The sequence below is a fragment of the Cyanistes caeruleus genome, chromosome 20, assembly GCF_971803275.1.
Source record: "Cyanistes caeruleus chromosome 20, bCyaCae1.hap1.1, whole genome shotgun sequence".
Classification (NCBI taxonomy): Eukaryota; Metazoa; Chordata; class Aves; order Passeriformes; family Paridae; genus Cyanistes; species Cyanistes caeruleus.
The window spans coordinates 1,902,628-1,924,556 of NC_141720.1; the positions used below are offsets into that span (position 1 = coordinate 1,902,628).

Here is a 21,929-nt window from a genome sequence, read left to right on the forward strand (position 1 = left end):
GCACACCCAGAGGGGCGGCAGGGCTGCCACAGGCCCTGCCACAGGCCCTGGCACGTCCCGCTGGCTCCTGGCCGGGGGAAGCCACCCTGGCGTTCCGAGAGCAGCGGCAGCAGCGAGGCCTGGCTGGGCAGGATCCCTGTGCCAGCAGCACCTCTGGGCACAGAGCTGCTCAGTGCCCGGCCTCTGCTCCCCTCCCTGAGCCAGGCCTCTGCTCCCCTCCCTGAGCCAGGCCTCTGCTCCCCTCCCTGAGCCAGGCCTCTGCTCCCCTCCCTGAGCCAGGCCTCTGCTCCCCTCCCTGAGCCAGGCACTCCTGGGGGCTCCAGCAGGAGGGGGAGGAGGGGGCTGCACAGCCCAGAGGGCACAGACAGGGCTCTGAAAAAAACCAAACCCTGAGCTGGGGGGGATGTGGGGTGGGTGGGATGAGGAGCTGGATGGGATGAGGAGCTGGATGGGATGTGGGGCTGGGTGGGATGTGGGGTGGGTGGGATGTGGGGCTGGGGGGGAATGTGGGGCTGGATGGGATGTGGGGTGGGTGGGATTTGGGGCTGGATGGGATGTGGGGTGGGTGGGATGAGGACCTGGATGGGATGTGGGGCTGGGTGGGATGTGGGGTGGGTGGGATTTGGGGCTGGGTGGGATGTGGGGTGGGTGGGATGAGGGGCTGGATGGGATGTGGGGCTGGGTGGGATGTGGGGCTGGGTGGGATGTGGGGCTGGGTGTGATGCTGGCAGTGAGGACAGGGTTCAGCCAGACCACAGCAGCTCCCAGCCAAGCTCCAGTGCTCCCTGCCAGGTCCCCAGGGCCCCCCACACCCTGCTGTGGGCACAGGCGAGGACACGAGGCTGGAGCAGGGCAGCACAGCTGTGTCCTTGTCCCTGGTGACACCCGAGGAGTGCAGAGCCCGGGGCTCTGTGGCTGGAACCAGCCGGGAGAGGAGCTCCTGTCCTGCCCATGCCCCTGACTGCCCGTGCCACCGCTGCTGTCACCGAGCCCGGGGTGACAGGCAGGGCACAGCCCTGGAGCAGTCGGTGCCCCAAGGGCAGGTGCAGCCCTCGAGTACTCAGAGGTCACGGCCAGGCCAGCACAGCCCTGGCCTTGGTCCCTCTGAGCCAGGGCAGGAGGTGAATTTTGCCTTCAAGATTCCAAAGACAAACTGTCCCAGCTGGTCCAGCAGCCTGGACTGGCTGTGTCCTGCCCTTGGAAGCATCTCCAGCACCGTAATCAGCTCCTCACACGGAATCATGGATTGGTCTGGGTTGGAAGGGACCTTAAATGTCATCTCCTTCCATCCTCTGCCATGGCAGGGACATCTCCCACCATCCCAGGCTGCTCCAGCCCTGTCCAGCCTGGCCTTGGGCACTGCCAGGGATCCAGGGGCAGCCCCAGCTGCTCTGGGCACCCTGTGCCAGGGCCTGCCCACCCTGCCAGGGAACAATTCCTGCCCAATATCCCATCCAGCCCTGCCCTCTGTCACTGGAGCCATTCCCTGGCTCCTGGCCCTCCATCCCTTGTCCCCAGTCCCTCTCCAGCTCTCCTGGAGCCCCTTCAGGCTCTGGAAGGGGCTCTGAGCTCTCTCTGGAACCTTCTCCAGGTGAGCACCCCCAGCTCTCCCAGGCTGGTTCCAGGGGAGCTCCAGCCCTGGGAGCAGCTCCGTGGCCTCCTCTGGATCTCTCCGATCCATCCCGAGGCAGCAGCCAGCTCTGATCCCATAAGAGCAGAGCCAGAAAACAATCCATGAGCTGCAGGCCTGCCCCAGAGCTCTGATCACCTGCAGCCCAGCCTTGACCTTTCTCCTCCCTCCAGCTGCTGCATTTGCTGCTGCAGGTTTTTCACCACGGTGGGGAGAGCAGAGCTCCAGGAACACATCCCACAGCCCCAGGCTCACAGAGAGCCCTTCCAGCACCAGAGCTCGTTTTCCCCATTGCCCTTGAGATCATGTGAAACTGGGAGTGCTGCTGTAAACAGCCCAGGCCGTGGGCAGCCCAGTCAGCAGATCCTGCCACGGGGAGGTCAGTCCTGCACGGGTTTGCTCCAAAATTTACTTGTCCTTCCTCCACTTCTTCATTCTTGCTCAGCTCAACACAACCAGGGCCTACAGGGGTATCAGGGGGTGCTGTGTGTCCCTGGTGGGACAGAGTCTGATGGGGACAGGGACCCAGATGTGTCCCCAGGGCTGGGGGGCAGCTGCTCCCAAAGGCAGTGGGACAGAGCTCTGGGGCTGAGGGGCTGCAGCAGCCCTGGCACACCCATCAATGGGGAATCAGGAAATGCTTTGGGTTGGAAGGACCTTAAAACATCCAGTGCCACCTCCTGCCATGAGCAGGGACACCTCCCACCATCCCAGGCTGCTCCAAGCCCCATCCAACCTGGCACTGGACACTTCCAGGGGCAACCACAGCTTCCCTGGGCACCCTGTGCCAGGGCCTCACCTCCCTCACAGGGAACAATTCCTGCCCAATAATTTCCCCTTTACCTCATTTCCATTCTTTCAGTTTGAAGCCATTCCCCCTTGTCCTGTCACCACAATTCCCCATCAAAGTCCCTCTCTGTCTTCCTTGTGGCCCCTTCAGACACTGGAGGGTCCTGTGAGGTCTCCACAGGACCTGCTCTTCTCCAACACAACCCACACACGTGTGCTCACACCCCCCTCGGAGGGGCTGGAGGCCAGCAGCTGTCAAATCCCAGTGGGAACACTCATCTGCATCCTCCTCCAAGCCCACATTTGGCACTCACAGCCCTCACGTGTCCATCTGTCCGGGGGGTGAGGTGCCTCTGGAACCCCAGCCCTCCGCAGAAGGCCCCTGGGATGATGTGGAATCGTGGACTCATGGAATAACAGATTGGTTTGGGTTGGAAGGGACCTCAAAGCTCATCCCATTCCCTGCCACAGGCAGGAACACCTCCCACTGTCCCAGGAGTGGAGCGGCAGCAGGGGCTGGAGCGGGGTGCCCAAACCACTGGGGATGCCACAGGGATGCCTCACGCCAGGCAGGGAATTTTCCTCTTGCTCCAGAAAAAAATTAGGAAAAACAAAAAGGCCAAACCAGCTCATTGAAGCAGAAACCCCAGGCTGGGGGGGAGCAGGGCCTGGCCTGGCTCCTTTCCCAGCCCTGTGGGACAGCCGGACTCGGGCCAGCTCACCCCAGCCCCAAATTACTAATTTACTAATTACTAATTTAAGCTAGCAAATGATTAGCGAGCGGGGGCGGGCTGCAGGCTCCCAGCAGCCCCAGACAGGTGGCACTGACAGGGACACCCACCACGGTGGCATTGGCAGGGACAGAGATGGCCTGGGTGGCTCTTCAGCAAGGGAAACAAAGGCACTGATGCCACTGGTTGTCCCCTCTCAGTGGGGCTGCTCCAGCCCTCTCTGCTCCCTGGGCCAGGCACACCCAGGGGCTGTTCCCACTTTTCCTTGGCCATCCTCCCGTGTCCCAAATCCAGGCATTATGCAGACAGGGTGTGTGGGCATCCCCCTGAGGGCACTGCACAGCCAGGATGAGGTGCCCAGGGCACCCCATGAGCCCTGAGCAGCACCCAGGCACGAGGATCTGTGGCCATGGGCTGTCCTGGCTCATCCCAGGCTCATCCCAGCGGGAATTTGGGAAAGACTGACAGCAGGAATGGCTCCAGGGCTGGGCAGTAGCAGTGCAGTGACAGCCAGCACAAGGGACAGTGGCACTGCCCATGGGGCACAGGAATCCTGCAGAGCCAACGGGTGCACCCAAAGGGTTAAACCCCAGCCGGCAGTTTAGGGTTTCGGGAATTTGAATGTGAGCTCATTTCCAGCCAGAAACACAAACTCCTTCCTATGGGCCTGACTCAGCCTGGCTGAGCATCCAGAGGAGATGCCAGCGCTGGGGGAAGTTGGGCACCAGTTCCTCACCCGGGGGCACTGGGACAGAGAGGGGGCTGGAGGAGGTTTTGTTCCTGCTAAAACCCAGGGCTGACCCAGCAGCTCTCCGTGTTTCCCCCTCTCACACCGACCAGGAGAGGCTGGAACAGGGAAAGCAAAGTGGGGAGAGCAAAAACTGGGAGAGTTTCCCCTCTGACCTCCTTGAACCCAAATGCAGCCTTCACACAAAGCCACCCGAACCCACCCCGGGGTGCTCCTGCTCTGGGCTGCTGTCGGGATTGGGATTGAACTGGATCAAGTGTGGAGCTGAGGCTGCTCTGATGCTCAGGGGAGCACAGGGGCACTGCCAGGCTCCAGCACCACTCCCAGATCCCTCGGGAATATTTTCAGAATTGAAAATATTGCCCGAAAGCAGCTCATAAGGGCGGTGGGGGTGGAAAGGGAGCACATCTTGCCTCCCCCAGGCAGCAGCCGGGTCCCTGTGACTCAGCCGCGGTGGGAAGGGTGGGCTGAGCTGCAGGAAGGGATGAGGCAGCGGAGCCTCGCCGGAGAAACCAGCTGGGGCCAGGCCTGAACCGGTTCATCCTCTCTGGCCGTGCCTGTGCCGTGCCGGGCTCTGCCCCCGGATGAGTCAGAAGTGCCCGTGGTGCCAGCACAGCACTGGGGCACCCGCTGGGGACACGGCTCTGCAGAGGTGTCCCCATCCCCAGCAGCCAGCCGGGACCCCGGGGGTGCTCACAGGGCTCTGTGGCCACCCTGCAGCACCCAGCCCCTGTCCTGGATCACCCAGCCCCTGTCCTGGATCACCCAGCCCCTGTCCTGGATCACCGAGCCCCTCTCCCTGGATCACCCTGTCCCTGGATCACCCAGCCCCTGTCCTGGATCACCCAGCCCCTCTCCCTGGATCACCCAGCCCCTCTCCCTGGATCACCCAGCCCCTCTCCCTGTCACCCAGCCCCTCTCCCTGGATCACCCAGCCCCTGTCCTGGATCACCCAGCCCCTGTCCCTGTCACCCAGCCCCTGTCCTGGATCACCCAGCCCCTCTCCCTGGATCACCCAGCCCCTCTCCCTGGATCACCCGGCCCCTGTCCCTGTCACCCAGCCCCTGTCCTGGATCACCCAGCCCCTCTCCCTGGATCACCCTGTCCCTGGATCACCCAGCCCCTCTCCCAGCAGCTCGCCCTGCTCGCCCTCCCAGCCCAATCCAACCTGCCGGGACCCAGCCGTGCTCCCGGGGCCCTGCGAGGCTCCAGAGCCAGCCACGGGATCCACGAGGCTGAAAATGAAGCAGCGAGTTCTGCAGCAGCTCCTCAACCTCTAAACAGCTGAAACACGCTGCAAAAACCACTCTCAGGCAAGCTTTGGACACCTTCTGCTGCTTCTTTGGACACCGCTGCTCCCGCTCCCCAGTGCCAGCCGTGAGCTGGGCTCAGCCCCCTGCAGCAGCCCCTTCCCGAGCTCGGGGTCACGTCCAGCCCGGCAGGACAGGGATTAGAGGCCGGCTACGTGCCCGAGGGTGTTTTCCCGTGGAGTGGATGCCGGTGTCCTGCTGCTTCCCGGGAACAAGGCAGTGCGGGGCTGCTGCGTGCGAGGAATGCGCCTGTGAATAACAAACAGCTCTGCCCTGAGCCTCCCTCCGAGGGATGGGGGAGGAGGAGATCCTTGCCCCCCATCCAGCCTGCAAGCCCCCTTTCCCCTTGGGGCAATGCTCCGAAGCCGTGGGGCACAGGTGGGTTAAAGGCACCCTGGGCCGGAGTGGCAGCAGGCACAGGGAGCAGGTTCAAGGCACCAGCACAGGGGATTGCACTCCCAGGACTGCCAGGATCTGTCCCATGGACAGGCAGGTGGCTGTGAGAGGATGGAGCATCCATCCCTGGCTCAAGCTGAACGCCAAACCCTGAGCTAGCCCACAGCCCTGAGCCACAGCCACATCACGCCACACACCCCTCGTGCCCCTGGCTGCCCACCGGGCAGGGTGGAGGAGAGCTGCCACCCCTCTGGCTCTCCCCACAGCAGGGTGGGACCCAGCAGCAGCCCTGCCCAGATAAGGCCCCGCTCATCCCCCAGCACCGGCCGGGCAGCATTGCATCCCTCGGGAATGGCGCAATCCCGCCGTGCCCAGCACAGGCACCCACACCCTCCAGCCCCTGGGAGCTGGGGACAGGCAGCTCCAGCCCCTGGGAGCTGGGGACAGGCAGCTCCAGCCCCTGGGAGCTGGGGACAGGCACCTCCAGCCCCTGGGAGATGGGGACAGGCAGCTCCAGCCCCTGGGAGCTGGGGACAGGCAGCTCCAGGCCCTGGGAGCTGGGGACAGGCACCTCCAGCCCCTGGGAGCTGGGGACAGGCAGCTCCAGGCCCTGGGAGCTGGGGACAGGCACCTCCAGCCCCTGGGAGCTGGGGACAGGCAGCTCCAGCCCCTGGGAGCTGGGGACAGGCAGCTCCAGGCCCTGGGAGCTGGGGACAGGCAGCTCCAGCCCCTGGGAGCTGGGGACAGGCACCTCCAGCCCCTGGGAGCTGGGGACAGGCACCTCCAGCCCCTGGGAGCTGGGGACAGGCAGCTCCAGCCCCTGGGTGATGGGGACAGGCACCTCCAGCCCCTGGGAGCTGGGGACAGGCAGCTCCAGCCCCTGGGTGATGGGGACAGGCAGCTCCAGCCCCTGGGAACTGGGGACAGGCACCTCCAGCCCCTGGGAGATGGGGACAGGCAGCTCCAGCCCCTGGGAGATGGGGACAGGCAGCTCCAGCCCCTGGGAGATGGGGACAGGCAGCTCCAGCCCCTGGGAGATGGGGACAGGCAGCTCCAGCCCCTGGGTGATGGGGACAGGCACCTCCAGCCCCTGGGAACTGGGGACAGGCAGCTCCAGCCCCTGGGAGCTGGGGACAGGCACCTCCAGCCCCTGGGAGCTGGGGACAGGCAGCTGAGGTCCCCACGGCAAAGGGGACAAAGGGGCCAAAGGGGACAGAGCAATCCCGGGCATCTCCTGAGGGTGTGAGTGCTCTGTGCTCTGGGATGTCCCAGCAGCCGCCTCCCTCTGTCCCCTCGTGCCCCAGGGAGGGGAGCTGAGCCTGGCACTCTGTCCCTGTGCCCGGCTGGACAGCGCCAGTGGGAAACCCAATCCAGCCCCAGGGGAGGAAACCAAACAAAGATTTTTATGTGCATCTGAAAAAACAACCCAACCAAGAGGGATTTGAAGAAAACAGACCTGAAGCTGTCCTGGAGGTCTCTCCCCTGCTGCTGGGGAAGGTCCTTTGTCCAGCTCCTCTGTAGCCACCCCGCAGGATGCTGAGCCACCACAATTTTGGGGTCTGGGAGCTGACTCACCCCAGCTTTGGGTGCAGGAAAACCTCTCAAGGGGCTGAGCAGAGCTGGCAGAAGGAGAAAGGAAGCCAGGACAAGTGTCCTGTGCCCCAGGAGCCACCAGCACAGCGGGAGATGGGTGAGATCCTGCCCCAGGCCCTCTGTCACCTGCAGGGCAGTGTCCCATCCATCCTGCTGAGCGGGAATGTCCCATCCAGGGACTCCCCTGGGGAAGGGCTCCGAGTTCCCAAGAGGAATTCCAGAGAAATCCCTGCCAGGGAAGGGCAGGAGAGGACAAAGAAGTGCAGGAGGGCACGGAGGGCACTGTGCTCAACCAGAGCTGGGACCTGTGTCAAATGTCACTGCTCTTTCCCTTTGAAAAGGGGGAAAAGGTGGAGTTTTATTCCTTCCTCCCTCGCTGGTCCAAGAGACTGGGAGGAAGCAACTAGCTGCTCTGCTCTGCCCCTTCCTCCCCTCCTGGCCCCAGGCTCTCCACGGAGCCACAGCAGGCACGTCCAGGCAGGGGACAATGCTCTGAGGCCAGCCAGGGGCTGGGGAGGGGGCACAGCTCCTGCTTGGGGACCTCACCAGACGGGCTCTGGGGGCTGCAGCCCCAGCATGAGATGCCATCCCCCACAGACTGGGCGGTGGGAGCGGAGCTGGGTCCTGCAGGGGCACAGCAGGTCCTGGAGAGCTGGTCCTCAGCTGCCCATGGATAAACATCCCTGGATCCCTCCAGCCCTGCTTCCCGCTGGAAAGCTCTGAGGCACAGGAGCCTGTCAGTCCCAGGAGGGTGGGCTGGAGCTGCCGAGAGACACCCAGCCCCTCTTAGCCAGCCCCTGCAGTCATTTGGGGAGGAGGCGAGGCAAAGGCTTGGGAAATCCCAGCTCCTGGCTGTGTCCCTGCAATGGGTTTTGGGGTGTCTGATCCTGCTCTGGGGGTGCTTTTCCCTCCCTGGACTGGCCCGAGGGGAGCTCTGAGCTGCCATCCTGGCTCTGTTCGTCCTGTGCCCGTCCTGCCGCTCGCAGCCAGAGCAGGGATCCCCTCCCTGCGTGCCCCAGCTCGCTCCAGCCGGGGCCTCTGGCTAAACCCTGCCTGGGGGAGGCAGGGAAAGCCCTCCCCGAGGGAAGGCAGGCTGTGCCCGGGGGCTGAGCACAGCCAGGTGGGGAGGCCACCAGAGCCCTGTCCCCTGCCCCGACACGCCGGCTCGGGCTCGCCCCGTGCCCCGACACGACGGCTGCAGGTAAAGCCCCGGCTTGCCAGACCCAGCCCTCGCCGCTGGCAGGGAGCCCTGACATGCCAGGGGAGTTATTTATTTGGCGATGAAAGACGCACTTTTCATTGGGAGAAACCACTCCGCTTCTGCTCGGAGCCTCCCTGCACGGCTCCCCCCGGGGCAGGGCGAGGGGTTCAGCCTCCAGACCAACCCCAGAGCCCGGCAGCCTCCACCTCCCACACCGGCTGGAGCTGAGCTGTGGCCAAGGTGGGGAAATGAGAGTCACGCTTGGGGAAGCCACAGCGAACCTCTTGCAGCTGCCAGCAGCCTCGATCCCTGGGGCACACCACAGCCTGGTGCCTTCTGGTGTTTGCCAGGCACCTCTGGAGCCGGCCCTGGAGCCCATCCCATCCCATCCCATCCCATCCCATCCCACCCCATCCCATGGATCCCATCCCATCCCACCCCATCCCATGGATCCCATCCCATCCCAGGGATCAGGGATATGCAGACACTGATGCCCAACAAGGCTCTTGGAGCAGGAAGGCCCCAGGTCCGGCCCCAGGGATGAGGCTCGGTGTCACCTCTGCCTCCTCTGCGTGGGCTGCTGCCTGTGGAAGTCCTACCCTGAAATTAGCAGCTGCTTCACTCCGTAATTAACGGGCTGGTGACTCCCCGGAGATGCCAGAGCAAGGTGTGAGCTCCCAGGGACCCTCCCTGTGCTTCCACACACCCCCACATCCCTCTGGCCATGGAGACATCCCTCAGGCGGCTCCTGCTGCACCCCTGGGATGGCACCCAGGAGCTCCTGCTGCACCCCTGGGATGGCACCCAGGAGCTCCTGCTGCACCCCTGGGATGGCACCCAGGAGCTCCTGCTGCACCCCTGGGATGGCACCCAGGAGCTCCTGCTGCACCCCTGGGATGGCACCCAGGAGCTCCTGCTGCACCCCTGGGCTCAGGACCAGCAGCTCCACCCAGAGCCAGCAGCCACGCTTCACCTCAGCCCCCAGGAGAAGGGGTCCATGGGATGCTCCAGGGAAGGAGAGATTCCAGCATGAGGGAAGGGCTTCATCCAGTCCCATGCTGAGAACACCCAGTGTCCTGGACATGAGAGGATGCTCCAGGACACCCAGTGACATCCTGGTTTCCCATCCCTGCCACCCTCATGTGCCCAGGTGCTGGTGCATCCTTGCACAAGGAGGATGAGCCAGTCCCTGCTCCAGCCCACAGAGCAGCTTGGGAGCAACTCCCAACCCACATCTGGGAGGAAGAGGAGGAGGAGAAGGGCAGCTGAAGGGTGTTGACAAACAAACTGGATGAGTCAGGCAGGAAGATGTCCAAGCCAGGGTGGCAGGAGGAAGCACAGGTCAGAGAGACCCTGGAGAACGGAATGCAGGAGCTGCAGGCAGCTCTGCCAGCAGCTGTAGGTCACACCTGGCTGCCCTGACAGCCCCAGCATCCCCAGGAGCTGCCTCTGTGACTGCCTGGAGCCCTCCAGCCCCACCAGTGGGAGGAAAGACCCTGGTCCTGAGCCACCCGAGTCACACGTGTGTGGCTCGTGACTTCTGGGAGACACATGAGCCTCACGCAGCCACCATCAAATGGGCTGGGACATTGGGGCCTCCACAGCCTGGGCACTGTGGGCATGGCAGGGCTTTTCCCACCTGTCTCCTGCCTTTTTCCCCTTCCCAGGAGGAGCACAGGGCTGGGCCAGGCTCTCCCCAGCAGCTCTGCTGGTCTAAGGGGCTGCAATCTCTGGAAGCACTGCCAAACCCAAAGAGCTCCTTCCCTCCAGCAGCCAGGGCTCATGGTGGCCTAGGCAGCAAATCCAAACCCCCCAAATTTGGGAGGACAACTGGCAAAAGCTGCTTGGAGAAGGGCTGGATCCTTCCTGGGGCAGCGGCAGAGGAGAACAGGCCGAGCTAGGCAGGAAAACCCGGAGTTTTCCCCGCCACGTTGCTTTGCATGCCTGACAGCAAGTCGTGCCTTGCCTGTTGGGTTCCAGCCCCTCCCAGCTCCGGGGGCTCCTCAGCCAGCCAGGAGCCCTGGCAGGAGCAGAGAGCTGCTCCAGGAACCCAGTTTGTCCCAGTCCCTCCCAGGGGGGTGTCCCAGTACAGGTGTGTGTCCCCCCTACCCACCCCTGCATGGCACGGGACGTGTCCCAGCCCACTCTCCATAATCCTATTCCACAGGAATCCTTTTTTTCCTCGTCAAATCTTCTTCCCATGAAAACTTTTTCCCGTGACAAGCCCTCTGCAGCCCCCAAGCACGGGTTAAATCCCACCCTGGGGTAACAGCTCAGTCCCTGCCAGGTTGCAGCCAAACACCCGATCCCTGACCCAGCAGAGACAGATTCCTGCACGGGAAACCCAGCCAGGCTTCTCCTTGTTATTCTTCAGGATTAGGACCACAGGGGCTTGCACAGGGAGCTATCTGTGCACAGACAACCACAAAGTTACAGACGGATTCTGGATGTGCTTTAGATCCAAAGGCGCCATCCCCGACCCGGCGCAGCCTCGCGGATCAGCCGGGCTGAGCTTTAACTAATGCAAGATGAAAACCCCAGAGCGAGTTCCAAGCTCTCCTTCAAAGCTCAGAAACCTGCTGGCGTCCTGCTGAGCCGCATACCACGTAAGCATTCCTGCCAGGATGGGGCCTGGCAGGGCGGATGGGCTGCACGGCGAGACACGGTGCCAGCCCCAGCGCTGCTCCGCCGGCAGCAGCGTTTTACCCAGAGCCCTTGGGGACAAAAGGACTTCAGAGCCACTCCCGTGCCTTTATGGCCGTGACAGAGCAGCGATACGGCGGAGCCACCTCCAGAGCATCGGCGCTGGCCGGCCCCGGAGCTGCCGGCGAGACGCGCAAGGTCCAGCACGGAGCCACCCCCGGCGGTGACACCGGCCCAGGGGCGGCTCCGCTGCTGCGGGGGGGCTTCACCCACCGGAGACCAGGTTTTGCCAGCCTGGGGAGCTGAAACCAAAGCTGGGGCACGGAAAGGGCTCGGAGGTCACGTCAGGAGTCCCGGGGAGCCAAGCTCCAGCACCACGAGTGACGCAAAGTGGCTTGGGGGTGTCCAGCATGGAGAATGAGGGGTGACCCCACTTACAGGGTCACCACAGACCCCGATGAGCAGCCCTGAGCCCCCCGGCCACGGCTGACACGAGAGCCGGGTTCCCAGCAGCTCTGGCCAGACATCCTGTGCCAGGGGCGAGGCTCAGCCCCAGACGGGCTCTCAATGGCCACATTGTCACCCTCGGCCCCGCCGGGGACACTGCTGTGCCCTGTCCGGAGGCAGCCGGGGCTGCAGCCGGTCCGTGCCTCCGCCCCACAACCTTTTGGGGGGTTCCTAAGGATCTCGCAGCGCTGTAAAGGGGGATGAGCCTGCCCTGCCAGCCAGTCCCCGTGCTGACAGCGGTGTCCCTGCGCTGGACACGGCTTCCAGCATCCCCCGGAGCCCAGCTCCCCCCTGCCCTCCCCGCAGCCCGAGGGGTGCCCGACACAAACAGCCCCGGCACAAGGCAGCCCTTCATTCGGGAGGCACACGGGCACCTCGGGTACCGCCCCCCAAAACCCCCGAGCTGTGCCGAGGCAAAACCACGGGGAAAATAAAAATTACAAAGTTTCAAGAAGGAGAGAGGAGCGATGAGAAGGCGTGGGAGTCCCGGGAAGGCTGAGCGGGGGGGTTCCCAGAGGGAATGAAGGAGGGATGGGGAGGTCCCGGTGGGGTGAGCGGTTCGGGGGGCGGGCCGGGGGCTCACCCGCGATGTGCTGGCGGCGACCCTCGTCCAGGTGCGTGGAGACCACATCTCCCATGGCGAGCGGAGCCGGGCCGGGCCGGGCGGCGGGAGGAGCGGCAGGAGGAGGAGGGAAAAGGGAGAAGGAGGAGGAGAAGGAGGAGGAAGGCTTGGCTCGGGGCGGCCCGGCAGCGCGGCGCCCCACGGCCCCCCCCGGCCACTCCTCCCGCACCGCCCCGCGTCCCTCCCGCCGCCCCCGACTCGGGCTGAGGCTGCGAGTGTCCCCCCGCCGGGTAATTAGCCACGCTAATTGCCGGCGGGGGGCAGGGGCAGGATGCTGGAGGGGACCGTGCCCCCCCAGCCGGGAGCTGGGCAGTGCCCGGTGTCTCCCCCGCACTCCCAGCGGGAAAACCCAGCGGGAAAACCGGCCCCGTGCTGCTCCAGCCCCGGCATTGCGACACCCGGCTCCGTCCTACCTGTGCCCACAGCCCGCCGGCCCTGAGCTCTGTGCCAGGCGGGAGAGCGGGCGTGGGAGCCGGCGGGCAGCGGGCACAGCCCCCCGTCCTCCCCAGCCCGTGGGAGAACGGGCTGGGAACGCTCCAGTTGGTTTAGAAGCCGCCCCAGCCCCCGGTTCTGGAGCGGGAGCTGTCCCGGGATGGGGGCTGACATCTCCCGGGAGAGCTCAGAGCGGGACACTAAACCCGGGAATGCTCCAGCGAGCCTGCAAAGGCTCCTCGGCCACAGCCGGGGAGGAAGCAGCTGGAGCCGAGGAGCTGCAGGAAGCGGTGGAAAAGCTCCTCCTTCCTCTCGCCGCTGCTGCGGCTCCTTCCCGAGCGCAACAGGCGGAAACAGCCCCGGCAGGATCCCGCGGCGCTGCCTGGGCACGATCCGCGGGGAGGAACGGCCCCAGAGCCCCCGCCAGCAGCTCGGGGTGTGACCGAGGGAGGAAGAGCACGAGGAGGAGGAAGGAGGACGCGGTGGCGTGACCAGAAAGTTCAGGCTGTTCCCAGCTGTAGGGCGGCTCCGCGGAGTCGCTGCCGAGGTGGATGCGCTCCTTGGGATCGCTCTGGATCCCTGGATGCTTCCAGAGCTCTGGGAGCTGGGGCTGGGTGAAGCTCGGCTCAGCTGCTCGGCTCGGTGTGGGGCAGCCGGCGTGGAAACGGCTCCAGGAGGCTTTTCCTGAGCTGGACTTGTTTACCCGGGAGCGGTGGGAGGAGGGAGGGTTGGAAGCGGCCGGGCTGGGGCTGGAGGCATCCTGTTTATCCTCCTGAAATAGCTGCCCTCGGCCGGCGCGGGGCTGGGCAGGGGGCGGCAGGATGCGCCACCAGCAGCCCTGCCCTGCAGCGGTGCCACCACCCCGGGGGACACCAGCGGCTCCTGTCCCCTCGCCGTGCCAGGGGGATGCCACCCTGGAGCCGAGAATCCTCCTTTTTGGGCAGGGATGCAGGGAGGGGATGCGGCCGCGCCCGTGCCCAAGCTCTGCCGGAGCCGAACCCTCCCCAAGTGGCCAAAAACCATCGGGACATGGAGTGGCACCCAGATGCCACCTGCATTTGTCCCAGCGCCCTCCTGCCCCAGGAATGCCCGCAGCCTTTTCCATCCTAACACTGTTCTCAGCCCTCCGACTCATTTCAATGGGAAAATCATTCCAAAGCTGGGATATTTCCCTTTTCCCCCCCTGAGATACCCCATAAGAAGGCTTTACCCCTAGCACGGGGTTTGTTTGCAGTTTGTTTGCCTGGCCAAAATGCTGCTGATATCAAGGGATTCTCGTGGGAAATTTATCCGCAGCAAAATCTCATTTCCAATAGAAAATCGTTCCACTGGAGGCTTTTAAACACTTTCCCCAGTGCTGATCCCCAAGGAGTCTGGCTCTGAATTAATTTGAGATTCTGTCTTAGTGGGGTGATGGTATTTAAGAGGCGATGAAAATGCATCCACCCCCTTCAGACCGAAAATAAATGGGAATAGCTATCCATGTAAATAACTTCATTATTAGAAACCAAGCTTAATCCCTTCCAAAAAAGCAATGTATGGAATATGATTTAGGCAGCGCACACACACAGCTAAATAAACCAAGTAAGTGGTTTAAAAGCTTTATTTTTGAAAAATTAACAATAACACCACACAAGCACTGGAGCACTGAGTCATCACTGCCTCTTTTGCCCAGTGGTGTGTTTCTTAAATAAAAAATTAAAACCTGAATGAAGAGGTAAAAGCCAGGCAGCATTGATATTGTTGATTTGCAGACAGGAAGGGGATGTTTGTGGCACACAGAAATAGCGAGTCAACAGAGCCTGGAGGCTGCCACACAGACACACGGGCTGCTTTGGGGGCTCCAAAAACCACCTGAGGATGGGCACGATGTCCTGGCACCGCCACCTGGTGAGTGAGCAGCGAGTTTTGGCACAGGCTGGCTGCTGGCAGAGCAGGCTCAGCTGCTGAAGCTTGGGACAGGAAAGGAAAGAAGTTGTCTGGATGTTTTTATTGTGACTGGAGACATTTGGAAGCGCAAAACTCAGCAGCTGAGCATGTTTTGGTTTATGATTATGTGCAGAGGGGATTGTCCCCAAAATGCCTGATGGAGGTCAGGGTTTCCTTCATCCCCACCACCCCTGTGGGTGCCTGAGGAGGATGAGGATGGGGATGGGAATTGTGTCCTTCCTCTCCAGCACATTTTGGTTTATTCCCACATGGCCACATGCAGAGGGGATTGTCCCATGTGCTCCGGGTCAGAGTTTCCTCCATCTCTGCCACCCTGATGAGGAGGATGAGGATGAGGATGGTTTGTTGTTCCCCTCCAGCTGCAGTTTCTGGGAGCCCAGCCTGGCCCTGCTCAGGCACTGCTGAGCACCAGGGGTGCAGACACAGCCCCCCTACCCTCCTGCCTCCCCTCCTGGCTCCATCCTTCCCGGGGATGTCTTTAGGTCCATCCCCCTTGGCAGGCTCAGCTCCCTGCTCTCCTTCCCTGCATCCCTCTGCAAAGGCTCCAGGTAAAGCCCCTGGATACAGGAAAAGAAACCACCAGTTCCAGCGGCACAAGTGATGCTCAAATGTCTTTGTCACACCCTGTCCTGCTCCTGTCCCACGTGCTGGGGCTCCGAGGGACCCGGCACTGACGTCCCTCCCATCAGAGGCTGTGCAGTGTTGGAGTTGTGCAGAATTGCTGCCTGATAAAGTCTAATCGTGACAGCTAATTACATCTCACTGAACAGATGGAAATAATGCTTATTTGCCTAGAGCTGCCCGAATTATCTATCCTGTCTTGGAAATGAAGGATTTCCCTGTGAATACAGCTGAGGAGAATAAACATTCTCGTGCTTTCAGGCAGCTCCTGGGACGGTGGAGATGGCAGCAGCGAGGTGAAATAGTTCCCAAATGATGAAAGCCTTCAAAGGCTCCAGTGCATTAATGCACCATGATGAGCAGTGTTCCATACCTGTCCTTCACCCTTCCAGGACTTCCCCTGGATGATCCTGATGCCACAATCCACGGCCGTGATTTAGAAAAAAAATAAATGGATTATTTGGGATATTTTTTCCTGCTCACAGCAGTCAAACCAAACCTGACAGGAGCTGTGTGCTCCTCTGGGTTCGGTGCCTGTGGGGAGGATCATCCCACCTTGTTCCCGTTGGATTTTCCTGATCCCTGAGCAGCAGAGGTGGTGGATGCACCTGCAGAGTGCCCAGAACAGGCTGTTCCCAATCGCTCCCCACCTCCAGAATCTGCTCAACTCCTGCAGCCACCGAACGCTGCAGGATAAAGCTTCCAGCCCTCTCAATCAGCAATCAGTGGAGTTTTCCTTCCTCTCTCAATGACCCTGGCACAAGGATCTATTTCCACCTCACCGGATCACCGGGAAACCCAACCGGGGGCAGAGGGAGCTGGAGGGCAGGAGATGCAGCCAGGGCTCGCTCGGGGTGTCCCTCGCAGCTGGGCTCAGGTGTCCATCCACAGGCTGGGGGTGGAAACCCACCTGGGGTCACCTCTAAAGGCCTTGGAGATGCCTTGGACGTGTCCTTGTTAAAGAGCCCGCTGTGCCCTGGGGTCTGAGCCAGCACCCGGCAGGGAAGGGGGTGGAGGAGCGCCGGGGGCTGCTCCCCTTCCCCAGAACTGCTCTCGGTGCAATTAACAGCAGCGTAATTGCAGCAATAAAGCTTTCCAGTGCTGATAAAGGCGAGGGCAGCTCTGCCGAGCCCGTGCGCTGCTGCACCCTCCGTCCTGCTGCTGACTCCAGATAACAGCGAGATTACACAGCGCTGAATCAGACCTGCCTCGACCGGCTCCTGCTGACTCAGGGCTGGCTCCATCAGCTCCAGCCCCTGCTCCAGCCCGGGCAGAGAGCTCCGGGCAGAATCCATCAGCTCCAGCCCGGGCAGAGAGCTCCGGGCAGAATCCATCAGCTCCAGCCCGGGCAGAGAGCCCTGAGCAGAATCCATCAGCTCCAGCCCCAAACTCTGAGCTCTGAGCTGGATCCATCAGCTCCAGCCCCAAACCCTGAGCTCTGAGCTGGATCCATCAGCTCCAGCCCCAAACTCTGAGCTCTGAGCTGGATCCATCAGCTCCAGCCCCAAACCCTGAGCTCTGAGCTGGATCCATCAGTTCCAGCCCCAAACTCTGAGCTCTGAGCTGGATCCATCAGTTCCAGCCCCAAACTCTGAGCTCTGAGCTGGATCCATCAGCTCCAGCCCCAAACTCTGAGCTCTGAGCTGGATCCATCAGCTCCAGCCCCAAACCCTGAGCTCTGAGCTGGATCCATCAGCTCCAGCCCCAAACTCTGAGCTCTGAGCTGGATCCATCAGCTCCAGCCCCAAACCCTGAGCTCTGAGCTGGATCCATCAGTTCCAGCCCCAAACTCTGAGCTCTGAGCTGGATCCATCAGTTCCAGCCCCAAACTCTGAGCTCTGAGCTGGATCCATCAGTTCCAGCCCCAAACTCTGAGCTCTGAGCTGGATCCATCAGTTCCAGCCCCAAACTCTGAGCTCTGAGCTGGATCCATCAGCTCCAGCCCCAAACTCTGAGCTCTGAGCTGGATCCATCAGCTCCAGCCCCAAACTCTGAGCTCTGAGCTGGATCCATCAGCTCCAGCCCCAAACTCTGAGCTCTGAGCTGGATCCATCAGCTCCAGCCCCAAACTCTGAGCTCTGAGCTGGATCCATCAGCTCCAGCCCCAAACTCTGAGCTCTGAGCTGGATCCATCAGCTCCAGCCCCAAACTCTGAGCTCTGAGCTGGATCCATCAGCTCCAGCCCGGGCACGGAGCTCTGAGCTGGATCCATCAGTTCCAGCCAGGGCACGGAGCCCTTAGCAGAGGGATGAACTGACTGAGGAGCACCTGGGGACCCGCAAACCCCCCCGGCCGGTGCCAGGGGCTGTGACAGCAGCACAGGGTGTCACCCCACCCTCACCCCCGGTGGGTGAGCACCCAGCGCCCACCAGCAGCCCAGGGCAAGGAGGGGCCGGCGGGGCCGGGGGAGCGCAGCCCGCGGAGCGGAGCGCACGGGAGGAGGAGGAGGAGGAGGAGGAGGAGGAGGAGGAGGAGGAGGAGGGAGGCTGATGCGGACCATCGTTCCCCTCTGCTGGTCGGCACTGGGATAACTGGTGGCCGCCCGCCAGGCGTTGGCAGGGAGCCGGGATGGCTCGGTGCAGCCTGCGGAGGGTGCGACAGACTGGCGACATTGGCACCGGCGTGGGCACCGGCCTGAGCACAGGGTGTGGGCACGGGGACAGGCACGGGGACAGGCACCGGCATGGCATGGGACACGGGACACGGGACACGGGACACGGGACACGGGACACGGGACACGGGACAAGGGACAAGGGATATGGTGGGATATGGGATATGGGATATGGGACATGGGATATGGGATATGGGATATGGGACATGGGATATGGGATATGGGATATGGGACATGGGATATGGGATATGGGATATGGGATATGGGATATGGGATGTGGGATATGGGATATGGGATATGGGATATGGGATATGGGATATGGGATATGGGATATGGGATGTGGGATATGGGATATGGGATATGGGATATGGGATGTGGGATATGGGATGTGGGATATGGGATATGGGATATGGGACATGGGATATGGGATGTGGGATATGGGATATGGGATATGGGATGTGGGATATGGGATATGGGATGTGGGATATGGGATATGGGATATGGGATATGGGATATGGGCATAGCATGGATGTGGTCCTGGCTCTGCTCCTTGCTCTGGGATATTGGGAAGAGTGCTTTTCGCCCCACTTTCAAACCATGGCCAGGTGCAGGGACTGGAGCCGGGTCACAGCTCTGGCATTTGCACCGGGGAAAGGAAAAAATTCCATGTTTGAGCTCTGCTGAACAGCTGGAAACAGGAACAAAACCCGAAGCAGGCAGGCTGAGCCCTGCCTGCACCCAGAGCAGGCTCTGCTCGGCCTCCAGCCCTCCTCACTGCCCCAGCACAAACCCCGCGCTCTTGGAGGTGATTAACCCCGAGCAGCTGCGCCCCAGGCAGCCCGTGGGGACACAAACACCGGGTGACACTGTGCCCCTGCTGTCCCTACAAGCATCTGGCCCTGGGACACGTTCCCAGGCGTTTAACAGCCAGCGCTGCCTCTGCCTGCCCCCAGGGGAGGTGGAAGTGCCCTCCCCATCCCACATCCCCGGAGCATGGATGCGTTCTCCAGCAGATACTGGATACTCTCACACCCTCCCACAGTGTCCTAAAGTCCCAAATGTTCCAGGGGAGCCCCCAGGGAGGATGGTCAGCAGGAGCTGCCAGTGTTTCCCCCTTCAGCCCCAGAAGGTTGTGGGGTGTCCCCATTTCTGCCAGCTAAACACATTTCCAGCATCTTCACAGTTTTAAACTGAAATTTTGGGGTTGAAAAAGCCCAGATTGAGTGAGGCCTCCTGGCCTAGACTCCTTAAGAGAGGACCAGGAAGGAGGGATCAGGATGTGGCCCCAAGAGTGCTGGGGGAGGCACCTCCATCAACTTCCCCTTGGTACCACAGACATCCTTAAGTTTGTCTATCAGGAAAACCAGCCTGAGCCAGCTCTGACCCCAAGACCAGTCCCTTCTCTGGCCTCCCAGCTCCCTGTTACTTCCCAGAGTTTCCCAGTTTCCATGGTTTGGACCAAAACAGCCCAGGATGGAGTGAGGGGAGCAGCCACCACCTCTCCCCATCCGTTCTGATGCTCCTTCCCAGCCCTGTGTGGGGAGGGGGCTGAGGAAAAGCTGCCCCCCTTCCCTTCCCTGTCTGGCTGTGCTGGGGGTGTCCAGCCCTGGCTCCTCACACACATCCCCCCGAGCAGGGAAAGGCTCCTGGGGATCCCAAACCAGCCCATAGTCCCTGCTTGGAGCACCCACAGTCCTGAGGCATTTTACCCTCCAGCAAATGCCCTGGAGCGGGAACCAGCCCCTGGCTCCCCGAGGCCAGCAGTGCCCGGGGTGTGAGGATTTGGGCTGTGTTGTCAGGAACACGCTCCAAACCAGCATCCCCACGAGCAGCCCTCTCTGCCCACCCCAGGGAGGATATTCCCATCCCTGCCCTCCCAACTTTCCCCTCCAAAGCCTCCATCCCCAGCCTGACACCTTCCCCAGGCAGCCCGTGGAGAGGGGGCAGGTCCCTTCCCAATTATTCCAATGAAACAAGTGCCTCTCTTTCCTTATTTGTATTTTCTGCCAGGTGTGATGGATGCAAGAGAACCACAGGGCTGTCCCCAAGGACAAGGGGACACAGCTTGGGGAGCCCCTCCAGCCGGGTCCAGCTCTCCTGCAGCTCCCTACAAGCGCTGGGGCTTTTCCTGCAGACGAGCGATGCTCGGGCTCGTGGGCAGATTGACAGGGAGATGGAGGAGCAGTATAAATACCTCACTCCTAAATAGCCTGCTGGTATTTATAGCCTGTGCCTGGCACCGAGTCCGGTGCCTCTGACAAACTCAACCCCGGATTATTTTTAAGGAAGCATCAAGGAGAGCAGGTTTGGTAGGAGAGGGTTGGAGTGCCTCACCTGGGGCTGCTGGAGCTGCGTGGAGCGCAGGCCTTTGTCACTCTGCTGTCCCTCTGGGCGCTCCTTTGCTGTCCTGTGTCCCCAGGCACTCGGTGGCAGGGTGAACCTCTCTATGGCCATACACACACACATAAATATTTCCATATGCACACACCTGCGGGCACAGCCCCTGGCTCGCTGCTGTTTGCCCCGGCTCCGCGCTGGCACCTCGCCATTCCCCACCTCCTTTCCCATTTCCCCCCTTCCCTCGCTGGCACCTCGCCATTCCCCACCTCCTTTCCCATTTCCCCCCTTCCCTCGCAGCCCAGGCTCAGCAGGATAAGCACAGGAGCACATAAATCCCCTGGGCACAGCCCTGGAGGGAAAGTTCATCGGGTGCCGTGTGAACACACACCTTTGACCCCAGATTTACACCCCTGCGTGGTGGGGTGGCCGCGGTGCCTGACCCCCGTGTGTGTGGTGATATTTCACTGGGAAATAAACCTGGCTCACCGCAGGGACCCCTCCCCGCTGCAGCCCCGGCGGTGCGAGGGGCAGCTTCCCTCCAGCCCCACCCTGGCGTGGGGGGCAGCGCTTTGCTTTGGCAGAGCTTTGGTGGCAGAGCTGAGCCCTGGGGTGCGGGGAGGGGTGTGCTGGGTGCGGGGAGGGGTGTGATGGGTGCGGGGGGATGCTGGGTGTGCTGGGTGCGGGGATGGGGTGTGATGGGTGCGGGGATGGGGTGTGATGGGTGCGGGGTGGGGTGTGATGGGTGCGGGGTGGGGTGTGCTGGGTGCGGGGAGGGGTGTGCTGGGTGCGGGGAGGGGTGTGATGGGTGCGGGATGGGTGTGCTGGGTGCGGGGTGGGGTGTGATGGGTGCGGGGAGGGGTGTGATAGGTGCGGGGAGGGGTGTGCTGGGTGCGGGGTGGGGTGTGATGGGTGCGGGGTGGGGTGTGATGGGTGCGGGGAGGGGTGTGATGGGTGCGGGGAGGGGTGTGATGGGTGCGGGGGGATGCTGGGTGTGATGGGTGCGGGGAGGGGTGTGCTGGGTGCGGGGAGGGGTGTGATGGGTGCGGGGAGGGGTGTGATGGGTGCGGGGAGGGGTGTGCTGGGTGCGGGATGGGGTGTGATGGGTGCGGGGAGGTGCTGTGCTGGGTGCGGGGATGGGTGTGCTGGGTGCGGGGGGATGCTGGGTGTGATGGGTGAGGTGCGATAGGTGCGGGGCGATGGCGGGTGCGTGTCCGTGGGTGATGCCCGGGGTGCGGGTGTGATTCCGGCTGCGGGGGGATGCCAGGGGTGTGCGTGATTTGGGATGTGGGGGGCTGCTGGGGGGGGGTGTGTGTGTGTTAACTCCAGCTGCGGGGGTGTGCGGGGTGTGCGCCCGTGGGTGACTCCGGCGCGGAGTTCGTGTCCTCGTGTCCTCGTGTCCGTGTGTCCGTGTGTGTCCTCGTCTCCGTGTGTCCCCGTCTCCGTGTGTCCGTGTGTCCGTGTGTCCCCGTGTCCGTGTGTCTGTGTGTGTCTGTGTGTCCCCGTGTCCATGTGTCTGTGTGTGTCTGTGTGTCCCCGTGTCTGTGTCCCCGTGTCCGTGTGTCCCCATGTCCGTGTGTCCGTGTGTCCGTGTGTCCCCATGTCCCCGTGTCCTCGTGTCCGTGTGTCCCCATGTCCCCGTGTCCCCGTGTCCGTGTGTCCGTGTGTCCGTGTGTCCCCGTGTCCGTGTGTCCCCATGTCCCCATGTCCCCGTGTCTGTGTATCCTCATGTCCGTGTGTCCGTGTGTCCCCATGTCCCCATGTCCCCGTGTCCGTGTGTCCCCATGTCCCCGTGTCCCCGTGTCCGT

The 21,929-nt window shown here is 62.4% G+C and overlaps 1 protein-coding gene across 4 annotated transcripts in view; it reads right to left on the reverse strand.

The window, feature by feature from the left end:
* NIBAN2 (niban apoptosis regulator 2) overlaps positions 1–12,244 on the reverse strand; it is a 29,080-nt gene extending 16,836 nt beyond the window's left edge. The window contains exon 1 of one of the 4 annotated variants that reach the window (XM_086857794.1): positions 12,132–12,244. In XM_086857794.1, coding sequence (XP_086713920.1) covers positions 12,132–12,186 — 55 coding nt within the window. In that variant the 5' untranslated portion in view covers positions 12,187–12,244. Of the gene's footprint in view, positions 1–6; positions 261–7,060; positions 8,376–12,131 lie in introns of those variants that run through there. The other 3 variants (XM_086857795.1, XM_086857793.1, XM_086857791.1) reach the window with 3 other exon arrangements.
* Positions 12,245–21,929: the final 9,685 nt, after the last annotated feature.